Source organism: Bactrocera neohumeralis, chromosome 2, assembly GCF_024586455.1.
Source record: "Bactrocera neohumeralis isolate Rockhampton chromosome 2, APGP_CSIRO_Bneo_wtdbg2-racon-allhic-juicebox.fasta_v2, whole genome shotgun sequence".
Lineage (NCBI taxonomy): Eukaryota > Metazoa > Arthropoda > Insecta > Diptera > Tephritidae > Bactrocera > Bactrocera neohumeralis.
The window spans coordinates 30,609,554-30,628,646 of record NC_065919.1 but is presented as its reverse complement, the minus strand read 5'-3'; the positions used below and the strand labels follow the sequence as shown (position 1 = coordinate 30,628,646).

Genomic DNA, 19,093 nt, shown 5'->3' with positions numbered 1-19,093 from the left:
CTTCTCGGTTTAGTTCTGCAGCTCGAATTATTTTCTCCAGAAGAAGGTTGAGGAAGTCACACGAAAGAGTGTCGCCTTGTCTGAAACCTTGTTCGGTATCGAACAGCTCGGAGAGGTCCTTCCCGATCCTGACGGAGCTTTAGGTGTTGCTCAACGTCAGTTTAGTGAATATCTGGTCGATTGTTGATTTGCCAGGTCTAAAGCCACACTGATAAGGTCCAATCAGTTTGTTGACGGTGAGCTATAATCTTTCACACAATACGCTCGATAAAACCTTATACGCGATGTAGAGGAGGCTTATCCCACGGTAATTGGCGCAGATTGTGTGGTCTCCTTTTTTGTGGATTGAGCAGAGTACACTTAAATTCCAATCGTTGGGCATGCTTTCGTCCGACCATATTTTACAAAGAAGCTGATGCATGCTCCTTATCACTTCTTCGCCGCCGTGTTTGAATAGCTCGGCCGTCAATCCATCGGCCTCCGGTGCTTTGTTGTTCTTCAGACGGGTAAGTGCTATTCGAACGTCTTCATGGTCATGCAGTGATTGCAGTTTCTCGACGTCGAACCTTCCTTGTGTTTGTTGACGTGCGTTTTTTGCTGCACAGAGGCGGGTGCGAATCTTGGCATCAACAAGATAGTGGTCCGATGTTATAACCTCAGAGCGCACGCACGCCTAGATCACTAGAGGCATGTCTTCCGTCTATCACAACATGATCGTTCTGGTTGGTGGCTTTTCGATCCGGAGACAGCCTGGTGGTACCTTGATCTATTTTCTTGTGCTGGATTCAAGTACTACAGATAACCATATTTCTGGCCCCGGCGAAGTCAATCAGCCTCATCCATTTGTGGATGTTTCTTCGTGGAGGCTGAATTTAACGACTGTTGCGCCAAAGATACCTTCTTTGCCCACCCTGTCGTTAAAGTCGCCAAGCACGATTTTGACATCGTGGCGGGGGCAGCTCTCATAGGTGCGCTCCAAGCACTCATAGAAGGCATCTTTGGTCACATCGCCCTTCTCTTCCGTCGGGACGTGGGCGCAAATCCGCTATATGTTGCAGAACCTCGCTTTGATGCCGATTGTTCATCCACCGGAGTGAATGATAGTACTCGGGGACGGAGTCTCTCTCCCACCACGAATCCCACACCAAACTTTCGCTCCTTTATATGGCCACTGTAGTAAATCTCACTCGCCTCAGTCCTTGTCCCGTCCATTGCATTTCTTGGACGGCGGTGATGTCAGCCCTTATTTTCACGAGGACATCAACCAGCTGGGCAGCGGCACCTTCCCAATGAAGAGACCGGACATTCCAGGTGTATGGCCACAATTTGTAGTCCTTATTTCGTTTACCATGGTCGTCATCAAAAGGGGGTCTCTCATCCGAGGCTGGTTGTTATTTTTCATGGGGGGTGTTTTTACGTGGCGGGTCCCAAACCTAGCGCACAACCCTATGTAGGGGATGTTTCGCCTTCTCACTTTAGCTCGCCTTCAAACGGATGTTCTTAGGCTACCCAGAGGATACTTGGTCAAAGACCGGAAGTCGTGAGCTGCTTGAGCTATATGTAAAAGAATCGTTTCTGGCCACTCCCAAGTGAATGGCGATCAGAGAACTTTCCTCACTTGCGTGAGCTTTCTCCTCCTTCCTCTTTTAAGTAAAATATAATATAGTTATTGTGTTTTGAAGAAGGGGAAATTTATAACAAAATTTTCCATGTCGAAGGTCGACTTTTTCGCGCCGTTTAAGTCGCCAGGAGGAATGCTGTTGGAAAAAAATAAAATAACGGCCAACAGAGAGATTAAAGACACCCATCGGCATTCCACATTTAAACTCTTAAAATGAATACAAAGCAAGTGCCACCTAAAATAGTAATGCCAAGAGCCGCCGTCAATAACGCCCAGAGACTCGTTAGCAGATTGTACTGAAAGGGTGCCAGCCACGCGAAAGAAATTGTATGCCGTAAATAATTGATATAAAAGCATGACACTTACCTCTTTTAATTATTTATAATAATTGCAATAATTTTGGAAATTAGCTTAAGCCGGAACAGCAAAATTGTCGAAGTCCATAAATATCCGCCCACAAGTATTGTGTTTCAAAGTTAAGTTCCCGCCTACATTGCAGCGTTGTTTGTCCGCCCGTAAGAAGTTCCCGAATTTTAATTCCCATTTCTATACGAAGAATTTCGTATATCTTATTACCGTGGAAAATGCCCAAAGTATTTAAGAAGCACTTCAGCTGTAAGCACTCTTTTTTAACGCATTTACATTCTTCCATAAACGGTAATTAAAATTATGTGCGCATGGTTGCGAATCTCAGCCGAAGTTGAGAAGTTTCCCGTGGCGATGCAAAGACGATAAGTGTCTTATTATAATACGTGTAGACAGCTGTAATGCTGACTTATTAGAAGCATAACCAGCATTTATGCAAATGTTTGCTTGTAGAATAAGTAAGATTAAATCGGTTTAATAAGCATGGAATTAAGCAGATTTTGAAATAATTACAGTGAAAATGCAAAGCTCGCCAAGCAAGATGCTTGATATTAAGCTGTGCATGTGTGAAGACATGTTGTGAGGCTTAATTGAATATTTAGGCATGAGTGGTATAAAGCGGATGAGCTAGGACTGTCACTATCTTTTAAATTCCTTTTGCAGTAAGAATGAATGGTTTGTTGGGTCTTTTTGAAATGTGGTCGCGTTATGTGTCTCATATCTCATATCTCCATGGCAATTGTCGTTGAAGCAAAGTTTGTTTAATGGCAAACATACATTTATATACTTACATATAAATCTAATGTCTAAATCTAAATATAAATCTTATTAGGTTTTAAGAAATTTCCATAATAACTGCCACGTGAACCATAATACTAATAAACCGAAGCCGTGGTGTGTTAAAAATTGGCGATAAAATCGTGTAACAAGCATTGAAGTTGACTTAATTAATTTTAAGTTTATCTCTCCTATACATACATATGCGAGCTCTTAAACGAGGATACATACACACATATTTACATGAGTTTATGATTCAGACCAATTCATATTATTGCACTAAATTACCAACTCAAGTACAGCTCAAGTGACACGGAAACCTGACATTCCGAGAAATGGGTTCTGCTTCAAGAAGTTTGTGTACAACTTCAAGATATAGAATGGACATATAAATAATATTAAATATCGTTTATCTGCATTCAATTAATTAACGATCCAAAATTTTCATACACTCTACGATAGCTCTTCAGTTTCAAGTCAATAATATCCACAAACTACTGTGCCCAAAAAATAAGGTGACATTGTATTTATTTTGAAAATTCTTTATTTATTCTTCCAAATCAATTTCATCCCCTTCAAAGTAATCCCCTCCCGATGCAATGCACTTATGCCAACGGATTTTCCAATCTTCGAATCACTGGTTGTAGTCACTTTCCGGGATGGCCTTCAGTTCCGTCTTCGCTGCGGCTTGAATCTCCTCTATCGTATAAAAACGGTCTTTTGAGCTTGGTGAACAGCCAGAAGTCGCAGGGCGCCAGATCAGGTGAATACGGTGGTTGCGAAACGATATGAGTTGAGTTTTTGGCGAAATGATCACGAATTACGAGGGTAGTATGGGATGGTGCATTATGGTGGTGTAAAAACCAAGAATTGTCTTTCCACAATTCCGGCCTTTTTGGGCGGATAGCGTTACGCAAACGACGCATAACGTTCAAATAATATTCCTTGTTGACTGTTGACCGGTTGAAAGGAATTCATAATGCACAACACCACGATAATCGAAGAAAACAGTCAACATTACCTTAATTTTTGAGCTACTTTGCCGCAATTTTTTTGGTCTCGGCTCGGTTTTTCAACATCACATCTTTGATTTGTTGAACGTGAGCTTCGTCGGTTGAGGTTGATGGTCGCCCTGGACGCTCTTCGTCTTCGACACGTTCACGGCCGGCTTGGAACTCACTGTACCACTTGTAAACATTTTTTTAGACATAGCCTCATCACCAAAGGCTTTCTGCACCATCCTCAACGTATCCGCAGCAGAAAATTGATTCCGTAAACAAAATTTAATGCAAATTCTTTGCTCAACAAATTTCGACATCGCAAAATACGAAAAACTTACTTTTAGCAGCTCACAAAACGACACGTATCTCAAACACTAATGAATTTTTTGACATGAAATTTCTTCAATCAATCTTTTTTTTCGTAATTGAGGCAGAGAGAATTTTGTTGAAAAATCTCACATATTAACTGTTAAGTTGACAAAAAGAACGGAATTTATCATCTATGAACCGATTTACCAATGAAGATGACGTAAGGTCGAGTAAGGAGCTACATTAATGTAGTCTAACACGGTATCCGAATCAAACTACCTTATTGAGCTATCTCACCTATGAACTGGGTTAAAAGGTGCATGCTCAACCGGGTGGACCAAACTAATTTGAAACATGGGAATAAAGTCAAATGAAAGAGCATGAACGAATTTCAACTATTTTCGTTAGAAACCGACACTGTCATTAGAAAACATGATCACGTAAGTTCGTTAAAAGTTTTAGCATGGATAACCTCATTTTAGATTTACATATACATAATACAACAGAAAATATAACCACCGATTTCATACACATTTATGTGAGAATTGTCATAAGTTGAAGAACACTATTTGTTATACTCTCGCAACAAAGTTGCTAAGGAGAGTATTATAGTTTTGTTCACATAACGGTTGTTTGTAAGTAATAAAACTAAAAGAGTCAGATATAGGGTTATATATACCAAAGTGATCAGAGTGACGAGTAGAGTTGAAATCCGGATGTCTGTCTGTCCGTCCGTCCGTCTGTCCGTCCGTGCAAGCTGTAACTTGAGTAAAAATTGAGATATCATGATGAAACTTGGTACACGTATTTCTTGGCTCCATAAGAAGGATAAGTTCGAAGATGGGCAAAATCGGCCCACTGCCACGCCCACAAAATGGCGGATACCGAAAACCTATAAAGTGTCATAACTAAGCCATAAATAAAGATATCAAAGTGAAATTTGGCACAAGGGATCGCATTAGGGAGGGTCATATTTGGACGTAATTTTTTTGGAAAAGTGGGCGTGGCCCCGCTCCTACTAAGTTTTTTGTACGTATCTCGGAAACTACTATAGCTATGCCAACCAAACTCTACAGAGTCGTTTTCTTCAGGCATTTCCATATACAGTTCAAAAATGAAAGAAATCGGATAATAACCACACCCACCTCCCATACAAAGGTTATGTTGAAAATCACTAAAAGTGCGTTAACCGACTAACAAAAACGTCAGAAACACTAAATTTTACGGAAGAAATTGCAGAAGGAAGTTGCACCCAGCCTTTTTTTAAAAATTGAAAATTTGCATGGCCTCGCCCACTTATGGACCACAAACTATATCTCAGGAACTACTAGACCGATTTCAATGAAATTCGGTATATAATATTTTCTTAACACCCTGATGACATGTACGAAATATGGGTGAAATCGGTTCTCAACCACGCCTTCTTCCAATATAACGCTATTTTGAATTCCATTTGATGCCTTCTCTGTATAATATATACATTAGGAACCAATGATGATAGCGGAATAAAACTTTACACAAATACGTAAATGACGTATAATGAAATCTCGATTATCACTTTATCATGCGAGAGTATAAAATGTACGGTGACACCCGAACTTAGCCCTTCCTTACTTGTTTTATGTTATGTTTCGTTTCATTGCCGTTTGAATTATATGTTATAAGGTCAAGATAGATAGTAGGTGTTGATACGGCCAACCGTAAACTATGCACCAAATATAACTGAAATTGGTTGAGTAAATAATTCCACTCTCATTAGTAGGCGATGTCATGCCTAATTTAGACTTAATTTTGGAATTTAAATGTCATGTTTATTTACTGGCATACCTCTTTTATGGCATTGATGTGATATATAGATAAATAAGCCTCAGTTTTATCAAATGTTACCGGCGCATCACCATTTTTCATTTAATTTTATTATTCCTTAATTAAATAATTTCCTGCTTTGTAATAATTTCATAAGGGCTTCTTAAATATTCAACAGTCAACGAGAAGATTTATATTTAGGAATCAAATTCTGAATCGCTGTTACTTCCGATGTACTAAATGCCAAGGCTTACAATATTTAATCATCCCACGTGAACAAAGCGAAGCGAAAAGGAGAGTGTCATTTGTCAAATGCTATAAATAATCTCACTCGACCGAGCTATTTGCTTTGGCTTCGATTTAGTTTTCTCTCTCAGTTGATCCACTTTACATCTAGGCAACGAATGATGGCGAAACTTTTGTTACAAAGTTGAAACGTAAGCTAATAATGTTCATAAAGTCGCTTGGCTTTTGATAATTTTGAATAATGTTGCACTTCGCAGTAAATTCATAGTGCAAATAGAATACGAAGTTGCAAAATATGAAATTATGTATTAAAGTGGTACTGCGGCACAGGGCACCACAGAGCCTTAAAGAATTATTAATTTAAAAGGCTATTAGAAGCAAAAAGTTTTTATATTTTTACGAGATTTTATTATCCATTTAAATTACCCGCCAAGTACAAACCACTAAAATCTTAAAAATATATTTAATACTGTTATTTCCTCCGCCGCAATTCTACAAGTTCGAAATCTTTTAATGTTCTGTAATTAATTTAAGCTTCACAGTGATATATCTTAATAACATAGTACATACATATATATATTGAATATATGTATGATTCAAAGGAAGCTAAGTTCTCAACCTTAAAAAAACCATTTTTATCATTCAATTAAGTTGTCGCAATACAGATTTTATAGCGAACTTTCCGGGTGACTGTCCATCTATTCATGGGAATAAAACTTGGTATGCGCGTTCCTTGACAAAAATGTGAGGACGAGCTAATGGACCACCGCCACGTCCACAAAACGCCATTAACCGAAAACGTGTAAAGTGCCATGACAAAGCCTAAATTAAGATATAAAACTATAACTTGACACAGGCGGTCGCAGTGGAAAGGGGCACCTGCAGAAAAAAAACTTTCGAAAAAATGGGCGTGCCCATAAACTATAATAAGTGTAATGTACATATTTCCTAAACCACGAAAACTAAAACAAAGAAATTTGCCTAGCGCAAAAAACTCATACCGACAGTGTGAAAATGGACGAAATCGGATAATTACCCTGCTCACTCCCCATATAACGGTACTGTTAAAAGCTATTAAAAACGCAATAAATTAATAACGAAGAACGCCAGAGACATTAAATTTTACTCCCGAAACAGTATGCGAGGGTTGTGTAGGAGCCGGGATAAACTTGGACAATGGGGGTGGCACCACATATCTCGGGCCCCGCTCGATCGATTTCGACCAAATTTAATACGTGGCATTCTTCTCATATTTCCACGTCACTGTGCGGAAATGGGCGAAATCGGTCTACATCCCAACCTCCAATTTTAAGTTCCATTTCAAACTTTCACTTTCCAGTATACAAATCAGGAAGCAATTGATAATTGCTCACATCCAATAAAAACCCTTCAAACTCCTAGTTACCGAATACGTGGACCCCAGCATCAATGGTTGACTTTTGATGGAAAATATCGGCCAATGTATGGGATATACAAATGAAATTCAGCGAGAATAACTAAAAAGTTAAAAATCTGGCAATAGTATCTCTGTGTATCAAAAATGGGTTGAATCAGGTCAAAACTTTCTTGAGCTCCCATATACCTAATATAAAGATTCTCGGACACCCGGCTGACTTTACTCCGCAGGATTGATGATTGTTTGTGAGATATCTTAATGAAACTCAGGGAACATGTTTAGTATGGCATAGGCATGATAATAGATAGTAGATAAAATCGGATCGATCCTACCCTTTTGCTGAATATGTCGGTCAGTATATATGTATGTATATAATAGTCTATGTATACATATATAAAATTCCTTGGATTCCGATCCTCTAGTTGAAATTTTACACCTTAAGGTATGTCCCTGGCTTTTATTCCTGCAAGTTGCAAGAGTATAAAATGTCCGGTTGCACCCGAACTTAGCCCTTGCTTACTTAGTTTTGATTATATTCAGAAATTAATTGAATTTGCTTGTTTTGCCTTGAAACAACTGGAAAACGATAAAGCTTTTTCAAGAAAAGCATGTTCTCCGATGAGGCTCCGATTCTGGTGCAAAGAAAATCCACAAGTTATTCATGAACTGTATCGGTTGTTACTTAACTGACGGTGTGCTTTTTGGACAGTTGGAATCATCGGTCCGTTCTTCTTTCCACATTAAGCTGGTGACACCGTTACTGTCAATGGAGAGCAGTATATATCGACAATAATCAACTTTTTATGGTCGCAATTGGAAGAAGTTGATCTTGACAACATCTGGTTCCAACAAGACGCTGTTACGTGCTTCAAATCTTGTACACAGCACGTGCAACAATCGAATTATTGCGAGAAAAGTTTGGAGAATGGCCTCCAAGAAGTTGTGATTTAACACAATTAGACTACTTCTTATGGGGTTATTTGAAGCCATTTGTCTTTACCAATAAACCAGACTCTCTTTAATCTTTAGAACGTGCTATTCATGACTTACGTTTGACTTAGTGGAAAAAGTACTCGAAAATTGGGTTCATCGAAATCGTCGAATGATGTTATATTCAGATTTGATTGCATCGATTGTACTTATAAAAAATCATTGAAAAATATTTGAACTTCCTTAACAATGAGTGTGTTTTTTTATGAAATCATATCACTCTTATTGGAAACCCCTCAACATAAGCCAATTTAACCAAATTACTAGAACGCATTAGTCTATAGCTTACATCCCCTCGTGCATATCTATGTATTTATATGGGGGATTGCACTCGACATAAATATCAACTAATCGCAAATGAGCGGTAAAACGCTAATGAGACCGAGATTGTGCGGTCGTGTGTGCTCATACGATTATGTAATAAAAATCTGATGGCGGCAACTGTCAGCGGGCTCGATTATTCGATGAATTGCAACCGAATTTAATTAATTAGCGGCATTAGTGGATAACAGTTTGTAGGCATAAATTTATTGCAACAAAATTGCCAATAAAATTGTTAAAAGCGCCAAACAAGCGTGATTAGAAGGATAATGAATAGGCCCAAGGTTGTTAAGGATTAGTGGATAAATATATATGGATGTACATATATGAAATATATTTAAAGCTCACATTTGCTTGATTGAAAATTCGTACTTGCCACCATTACATAAAATATGTTATTCCCTTTTGCTGAAATATGTATGTATGTATGTATGTGCCTCTCACGCCTGAGTGCAAAGTGAAATGCTGGCGCCGAGTAACAATGCACCAAAAATCTGTTAAAAAGGGCGGAGGCAGACGGAAGTGCTGCCATAAATTATGATCTAGTGACCAACTTCGAATAATAGGTACTTGAGTTATGGAGAGCAAGTTTCCTTATTCGGCTAAGAAGAAGCTAGAATCAAAACATTTGAAAAATTCTGGATTTCCCATAATTGAGAAAATTCGAGCAGCAGCAGAGCACTTTATATAAGAAGCTTACAGGTACTGAGGGGTTACTGGCTAAGGAAATCAACAATGCTATTGCAAGGTTGATAAAAAGTGTGCCTAAATCCTTATATGTGACCTGGTCTATGAAAAGGGAGCTAACGTGCGAAAACTAGTTTTCTGGGAAACATCTATTAAAAATAAACCACTCGTTTCGTCAGTTTCTCGTTATCTCATTAATTGTTTGCCACCTAAGCCCCCTTTCCGTAGACCAGGTCACATATAATATTGGGTAGTGAAAAAAGTATTTTCGTATTTTGTCAATAGATGTCGTTGTAGTCATATATCTCCAGTGCTACCAGTCACATTGTGTCATGCCATATAGTGTTGGGAACGTGAGATTTTAAGCTTCATTAAATTCGGGAAAGTTGAAAAAAGTTAGAGCTGTTCAAATGAGTGAAATAATGAAGAAATTCGCTATACTATTTTGAGATTTTTGTATAAAAAAAGAAAGAATGCCAGCAAGCCACCACTGAAATTAGAGAAGTTTACGGAATTCCCTCGCTTCCCTTCTGGAAATTTCGAAATTTGGAAATTTTGCACTGATGGAATAATGTCTCTAGCGGAAAAATGGCAAAAGTGGTCGACCAAAATGGTACATATTTGTTTATTTATTTATTATTATAAATATAAAAAGAATTAATTAAAATTTGATTAGAAATACGAAAAGACTTTTTCGACTACTAGTCTATGAATGATCATATATTTTATTCGGCACTGTACGCAATACTCAGAAATGTTGAAATGAATATAAAAGTTAAAAACACTCGGCCAATAAAAGCCAATTTGCGGTCATGGAGCTATATACTAACCATAAATTTGATTAACACTTTGAAGGTGGCCAGAACGTCAAAAACCGCATTTTTTAGTTTGATAATGAATTCGGTTTTGCTACAACGTCTCTCTTGAAAAACGGACAATTTTAGCATTACTACTAAAGAAAGAGGACGTAAAATATATTCTCGATAATAACTCTCTTGCGTCCTAGCTCAAAAAGCAATGTTAACTGGCGATTTCGGAATCGAATGTTGAATAACTTTTGTCAATTAGTTAAACTTCGAACTTGGCTCAGGTTTAGTAATTTTGAACCTAAAATCCTCTTGGAAAACCCTGAAGCAAAATGCAAAAATTGCTTCTGAATGGACTCTAACTTTTCAGAATGGATTCATATTCACTTTCCGAGCAGTTCCTGGATATTTCTTTAAGATTTTGCAACAAATACTAATTTACTTAAACAAATTAGAATATACCATAGAATGTATGCAGCACATACATATTATATAAAGTACTTTCAAAAGAGGAGAATAGTGAACAGTTTTAAACCAAGGAAATTAAAATTAAAAAAACTCAAGTTTTCGAAATTGTTTATTTTTCGCAGTTAAGATCGTCTTTTCTTCTAAATTTAACACAAACTATCTCCATGAGCCACGGCACTGCACAAAGCGCCATAAAGAAGTTCAGGCAGTGAAAGGTCACGATGTAGTCTTGTGTTAGGTCGCGCAAATAGCCCACCAGGGGACCAACGGCGAACATTATATTGCCTTGCAGAAACATGAACAGGCCATAACCAGTGGCGAATCTGCGAGAGAGTGGAAAATTTGTAAAACTCATTGCGATTATTTACTCTTCTATGGTGGCCTTACCTCTCCTTTGGCAAGTACTCGGCGAAGACAAGAGGCAGCGGCACATGGATCCAAGTACGTAAGAAGCCCATTGCAGCGGTAGTACAGGCCATGTCCGCATAGCTGAATACATTCAAAAATGCTGAAATCAAAACAAAAACGAAAGCAAAACTTTTAGTCACCTCAATTTGTGGAGCCCAAATAAAAGCACACAAAAACAAATACGTAGGATGTTTATGTGTAACTCCACCCACATAACGGCGACTGACTATGGTGTCATATTTCATACCCGTTTATCTCAGCCAAAGTAAATATTGATTACACTCGGGAAACGCAGAGTGCGCCAATCGGTATGTCCACAAACCATTTACTTCTCCGGACCGCACAGCGGGTACAACATACATTAGACAGTATAATGTAGCGGCCATAAACATGAAAGCGGATGTCACTATATCACTATCGCACTATCTGGGTGATATACTGATAAACCTTAGAACATCATAATTCATCGGAGAAATCTTAGAAATAGTTTAGTTTGTGTGCGTTGATTGCTCCCACTTTTCGTCAACACATTTTGGAATGCAAATTGTAAACGAATCGCTGACAACGAGTTTGTCAAGGCCGTCGGTACTTACCAAAGCGCGCTATGATTGTAAAGAAGGAGCCGGCCAGATAAATGTAACGGGATCGCATTTGAATGAATATGGCCGAGAATGCTAAGAATATGCGTGAAGCCAAATCAGCAGCGGCTCCGATGGCGATAATGCTGGCAGTATCCGGCTAGAATTATTCACGCGATGCAAGTTCAACAGCAACGAATACAAATAATGGAAATACGTACCTTTGTGAAACCCAACTCAAAGAGGTAGAGTGGCTGCAGCGTGAAGAACGCAATATCAGAGTAGAGCGCAAATGAGATACCCAATACAATGTTAAGGTAAATAGGTTTCTTCAGCAACTTTAGATCCAAGAAGTCTACTAAAATATGCCAGCAGCTGCTCTCCTCTTCAACCGCATTGACTGCAAGCATTGAATGAAACGGCGTCATTTCCGGTGAAGCGTCACGCACAACAATTGGACCGGTCCAATTACCAAGGCTTGTTATGCTTGACGTGTGGCTTGAGATATTTTTCACATTCTCCCTCGATACAGTTACCGGGCGCGGTTTGCCATGTATTAGGGGCGACAAGTTGTTGGATTCCATGTCGGACGTATCTCGTCCATTATATTTCATATATTGATTATTATCTATGGTTGTGCTTAGAATCAGAGTGATATCTTCTTTCTCCAACTTCTTTGCATCCGTTAAAGTCGACTCTATTTGAGTGGTCACCTTCCGCATATGCCATTCTACTGGCTGCATCAGCAACATTCCCAGAATGGCGTGGGAGTTGATTGCAGCCAAAACAAGCAAGCAACCACGAAATCCGTAGAGCTCCACTAACTTTTGCATTCCTACTGGATAGAACATGGTGCCAACGCCGATAAGCGACTGTGCAAAACTCATCCACATAACCCGCTTCTCAACGAAGTAATTGTTGAAGGTCGTATACGATGTGGGTACAATGAGGCCGAACCCAGTGCCCTGAATAACACTGAAAGCGAACAATAGCTCCCATGTGGTGCGCACGAATATTTGTAAGAGCGAGCCAGAAAAGTACAAACCACCGCCCAGCAAACCGACAGCACGTAGACCGTATCGGTTGAACAGCGACCCCGAGAAGAGACCCGCAAAGCTGAAAGCACAAAAGAAGGCACTGGTTATGACGGCCACAGCGCTGGTTTCAGCCCCGATGCCATGCAGAAAGTCGCCAAAGATCAGCCCAAACGAAGGCAATGCAGCCAATCCACTGATCTACAAGATAATTCATCATAGTTCGTTTGAACATTGCAAGTAAAAAATGTTAGCTTGTTTGGACCTACAAATGGTAACGCCATGCCGATGCACACGAAAACTCCCCAGCCGCCATCTGGCGCCACTAGTCGCGTTTGCGTCCTCATTTCACAACCTCACACTCTAATTGCGAAGTCTTGACTGATCTTCGGTGGCAATCTCAGTATCTTCATTTACTCAATCTACCACAGTTTTATCACGTAAATAGAATTCTACCAAGTGATAAGATAAGTGTCTGTTGTAATGTGCGTAACGGAAGCAGAACTCCCATATTTTACGACCTATGTACACCTGTGCTGTTTTTTGACAAATGCAGTGGCACTTTTATTTAAATTGCACAATATTGCATATGATAAAATTTTATGCCTCACACCTTGGGACATAAAACCATAAATTTGCAGTTGGTAGATGTTTTGCAGTAGTTGGAACAGAGGTGCTAAATCATTTTCAAGTTGTAAGTAATACAAAAAATGCTTAAAATATATACTTATATATTATTTTCAAATTAAAGAACGAGTTTTAATTACTTGTTCTGCAAAACATTATACTTTTATTTATCCTCTACGCTGGGTCCATCGACTTCTCACCACCTGACTTCGTCAACTAACATAGCCATAGTAACATTTCGTACGATCTCAACACCTTATCGGATTTACGCAGCTTAATATTATTTACCCTAGTGGTAGAGGGGTCTTTCAACTGAAACCTGCGAAACCCGTCAACCAAGGGTAGTCTTATCATTCGATAACTCTCTTCCCGCAGTAATGAAGAGACTAGAAACCCTATTACTCCCGACGTTACTAACCACCTGAGTCTAACAGACCATCAACATGGCTTCCAGAAAGTGCATAACACTACCACAGCACACAGTAGTTCGCGACCTTAATCAAAAACTATCCTGTCATTGACATTGTCAAAAGCCTTGAGCCCTTGAGCCACATAAAGGATATCGAACAATATACGCTACCTCCAGGGCTGAAGAAGCGAACTAAGAAAGATTTGAGTGGCCGGCAATCATCTGTACTATTTGGAGAAGGAAAATCTATGTTAAGAAGAATTAAATGGGGTGTTCTGCGGGGTGGTGTCCTCTCCTCGTTGCTGTTTCACTTTTATATTTCGAACCACCAACCACCATACAGATCTTTCATCACCTCATACGCAGCTATCTTTTCGATCTTTCGCACTTTTTCTCTGCAAGTACAGCGACAATCTTCTCCACTAAATCCACAGTGTTCATATCAACAAACTGGACGAAGGAGTACAGACTGGATCTTAATACCACAGTCGATGGCGTTGAAATGCCGTCTGTCAAAAGCCCGAAGATTTTAGACGTTACACTTGGTAGACTGTGCTCCTCCCATCATACAACCGCGATTGTTGCTAAAGTAAGTAACTGTAACCATCGTTTGCACGCCCAGTCAGCCCTTCTCATCTAACACCTCTCTTCCTATGGTTCGACACGACAAAATATCATATTACCAACCCCTTCTTTTAGGTGACTTAAATGACAACCAAAAATGGGGATTAGGTTCTTCTTATTCTTTACTGGCGTGGAAACTGCTTATGTAGTTATAGCCGAGTTAACAATAGCGCGCCAGCCGTTTCTTCTTTTCGCAAAGTGGCGCCAATTAGAGATTCCAAGCGAAGCCAGGTCCTTCTCCACCTGGTCTTCCAACGCAGGTCTTCCTCTTCCTCTGCTTCTCCCGGCGGGTACTTCGTCGAATACTTTCAAAGCTGGAGTGTTTTCGTCCATTCGGACAAAGCCGCTGTCTTTTAATTCGCTGAACTATGTCAATGTCGTCGTATATCTCATACAGCTCATTGTTCCATCGAATGCGATATTCGCCGTGGCCAATGCGCAAAGGACCATAAATCTTTCGCAGCACTTTTCTATCGAAAGATCGCTACGCCGACTGATCAGATGTTGTCATCGTCCATGCCTCTGCACCATATATTATAGCGGGACGGGAATTATGAGCGACTTATAGAGTTTAGCTTTTGTTTGTCGAAAGAGGACTTTACTTCTCAATTGCCTACTCAGTCCGAAGTAGCACCTGTTGGCAAGAGCAATCCTTCGTTGGATTTCCAGGCTGACATTGTTGGTGGTGTTGATGCTGGTTCCTAAATAGACGAAATTATCTACAACTTCGAAGTTATGACTGTCAACAGTGATGTGGGTGCCAAGTCGCGAGTCTGATCACTGTCTGTTTGATGGCAGGAGATATTTCGTCTTGCCCTCGTTCACCACCCGACCCATTTGCTTCGCTGCCTTAGCAGAACTAACGGCGCGGTTGTTAAGGCCAATGATGTCAATATCATCAGCATATGCCAGCAGCCGTACACTCTTATAGAAGATTGTACCTTCTCGGTTTAGTTCTCCAGCTCGAATCACTTTCTCCAAAAGGTTGAAGAAGTCACACGAAATCCGATCCTGATAGAGCTTTTGACCGCGGCATAAAGGCAGCTCCTTTTCGTGCTGTCGAAAGCAGCTTTGAAATCGACGAAGAGGTAATGTGTGTCGATTCTCTATTCACGGGTCTTTTCCAAAATTTGGCGCATGGTTAATATCTGGTCAGTTGTTGATTTGCCTGTTCTAAAGCCACACTGATAAGGTCCAATCAGATAGAACCTTAAACGCGATGTTGAGGATGCCTATCCCACGGTAGTTGGCGCAGATTGTGGGGTCTCCCAATCGTTGGGCATGCTTTCATCCGACCAAATTTTACAAAGAAGCTGCTGCATGCTTCTTATCAGTTCTTCGCCTCACACGTATGAGAGCTTCCCCCGCCACGATGTCAAAATCGTGTTTGGCGACTTTAACGCCAGGGTGGGCAAGGAAGGTACCTTTGGCGCTACATCCTGTAAATTCAGACTCCACGAGGAAACATCCCCAAATGGGTTGAGACTGATCGACTTCGTCGGAGCCCAAAATATGGTTATCTGTAGTACTTGATTCCAGCACATGAAGATAGATCAAGGTACCAGGCTGTCTCCGAAAAGCCACCAACCAGATCGATCATGTTGTGATACACGGAAGATGCGTCTCTAGTGTTCTAGACGAGCGTACACTCCGAGGTACTAACATCGACTCGGACCACTACCTAATTGCAGCCAAGATTGGCACCCGCCTCTGTGCAGCAAAAATGCACGTCAACAAACACAAGGAAGGCTCGATGTCGAGAAACTGCAATCACAACAGACAGCCGAACGATTTTCTACTCGGCTTGCACTTCTCCTCTCTGAGAGCACTCGTCAACAACTCGATATAAGGGAACTGTGGGACGGCATTTCAAACTCCTTACGTACAGGTGCAACCAAAACCATTGGTTTTCGGAAAATGCAAAAGAACAGCTGGTACGACGAAGGAGTGCCGTTTCGCAGCGGAGAGAAAACAGACTACCTACCACGCAACGTTACGATCGACCACAACACGTGCGGGATGGAAAAAACACCAAAAGTTGAAGAGGGAAGCGAGACGCATTTGCAGACAGAAAAAGAAAGAGGCCGAAATGCGTGAGTATGAAGAGCTTCACAAGTTGGCCGACAGGGGTAATGCTCAAAAATTCTACGAAAAGATCCGGCGACTAACAGAAGGTTTCAAGACCGGAGCATACTCTTGTAGAACCCACACTTCTCCAGCCTGCTGAATGGCAGTGATAGTACAACGCCAGGAGAAGGCGAACCTGATTCCCAAATCGATGACGATGGAGCAGACGTTCCATTGCCCGATCATGAAGAAGTTCGAATAGCAATTACCCGTCTGAAGAACAACAAAGCAGCGGGGGCTGATGGATTGCCGGTCGAGCTATTCCAACACGGCGGTTAAAAACTGATAAGGAGCATGTTTCATCTTCTTTATAAAATATGGTCAGACGAAAGCATGTCCAACGATTGGAATTTAAGTGTGCTCTGCCCAATCCACAAAAAGGGAGATCCCACAATCTGCGCCAACAACCGTGGGATAAGGCTCCGCAACATCGCGTATAAGGTTCTATCGAGCGTATTATGTGAAAGATTAAAGCCCACTGTCAACAAACTGATTGTACCTTATGAGTGTGACTGTAGAGCTGCCAAATCAACAACCGACCAGATATTCAGCATGCGCCAAATTTTGGAAAAGACCCGTGAAAGGAGAATCGGCACACACCACCCCTTCATCGGTTTCAAAGCTGCTTTCGACAGCACGAAAAGGAGCTGCCTTTATGCAGCGATGTCTGAATTTGGTATCCCCGCAAAGCTAATACGACTATGTAAATTGACGTTGAGCAACAGCAAAAGCTCCATTGGGATCGGGAAGAACCTCTCCGAGCTGTTCGATAACAAGCGAGGTTTTAGACAAGGCGACACTCTTTCGTGTGACTTCTTCAAAACTTAATCGAGCACATAAAATCTTCTATTAGAGTGTACAGCTGCTGGCGTATGCCGATGGTATTGATTTCATTGGCCCAAAACCCGCGCCGTTAGTTCTGCTTTCTCTACACTGGACAAGGCAGCAAAACAAGTGGGTCTGGTGGTGAACGAGGGCAGGACGAAATATCTTCTGTCATCAAACAAACAGTCGTCCCATTCGCGACTAGGCACCCATGTCACTGTTGACAGTCATATTTTTGAAGTTGTAGATAGTTTCGTCTAGTTAGGAACCAGCATCAACACCAACAACAACGACAGCCTCGAAATCCAACGCAGGATATCTCTTGCTAACAGGTGCTACTTCGGACTGAGTAGGCAATTGAGAAGCAAAGTCCTCTCTCGACAAACAAAAACCAAACTCTATAAGTCACTCACAATTCCCGACTTGCTATATGGTGCGGAGGCATGGACGATGACAATATCGGATGAGTCGACGTTACGAGTTTTCGAGAGAAAAGTTCTGCGAAAGATTTATGGTCCTTTGCGTGTTGGCCACGGCGAATATCGCATTCGATGGAACGATGAGCTGTACGAGATATACGACGACATTGACATAGTTCAGCGAATTAAAAGACAGCGGCTACGCTGGCTAGGTCATGTTGTCCGAATGGACGAAAACACTCCACCTCGGAAAGTATTCGACGCAGAACCCGTCGGGGGAAGCAGAGGAAGAGGAAGACCTGCGTTGGAAGGACCATGTGGAGAAGGACCTGGCTTCGCTTGGAATATCTAATTGGCGCCACGTAGCGAAAAGAAGAAACGACTGGCGCGCTGTTGTTAACTCGGCTATAATCGCGTAAGTGGTATCTACGCCAGTAAAGAAGACGAAGAAGTAATTTGGGGTCATATTAACCAACCTAGTTTCAACATCGATGTGATTTTAAACAATTCTATGGCTTTCAGAAATTGATTATAGTCGGAATTCTACGCTGATTCCGTTTCCACAATGGAAAAGAGCACTCTTTAGAGCTTAAGCTTCAGGGAATGTGTTATGACAAAAATTTGTTTTGGATTGAACAAGACTAGTTTTGCTTTTCAAGCGATCATGAAAAATGTCATCTTTTAAATAACAATTTATCAAAATGTGAAAGTTAAATTGATTACACTTCCATGCTATAGAATTCGATCATACATAAATAGATAAGCAAATGGCTACAGGTGTCGAGCTTTTCAATGTATTCTTACCACACTATGGTCATGTACCCATATGAGTCATTAATTCTTTTTTCTAGTTACATAAATGCAAGTATTTGTAGATAATGGAATTTTGAGGTATTCAACGAACGGTCTTTAAGATGGCTCACCAACTTCGACTAGTCGCAAACTTCGGGATCCCTGAAGCATTATACGGAATGAATAATTGTTTCACATGGGATTAAGATCTGGGCCTTAAGGTGGATGTGGTAACTCCTTATTCTTTGAGCAACATAGACTGCTAGATAGCCATAACTAACTGCTTAGGATTGCCATCGTGTACCAGACTAAACCTTCATAGCAGATTCTATTTCGATGCGGTTCCCGGTATACGCTGCTTTAAATTTTCCAAAAAACTTAATTTGGTCAATATTGCGTACAGCGAGCCGAGTCCATTAGCTGCTATCTCTCCACATACACGGACCGCCCCACATA

General features: G+C 40.6%; 1 protein-coding gene across 1 annotated transcript; it reads right to left on the bottom strand.

Annotated features, from left to right (window-relative positions):
* Nucleotides 1-10,903: 10,903 nt before the first annotated feature.
* Nucleotides 10,904-13,161, bottom strand: LOC126751373 (monocarboxylate transporter 9). The gene is made up of 5 exons (XM_050461589.1): nt 13,084-13,161; nt 12,002-13,015; nt 11,796-11,940; nt 11,182-11,302; nt 10,904-11,117 (listed from the first exon to the last, which is right to left on the bottom strand). Exons 1-5 carry the CDS (start codon nt 13,159-13,161, stop codon nt 10,904-10,906), a joined length of 1,572 nt encoding a protein of 523 aa, XP_050317546.1.
* Between the last annotated feature and the right edge of the window lie 5,932 nt (nt 13,162-19,093).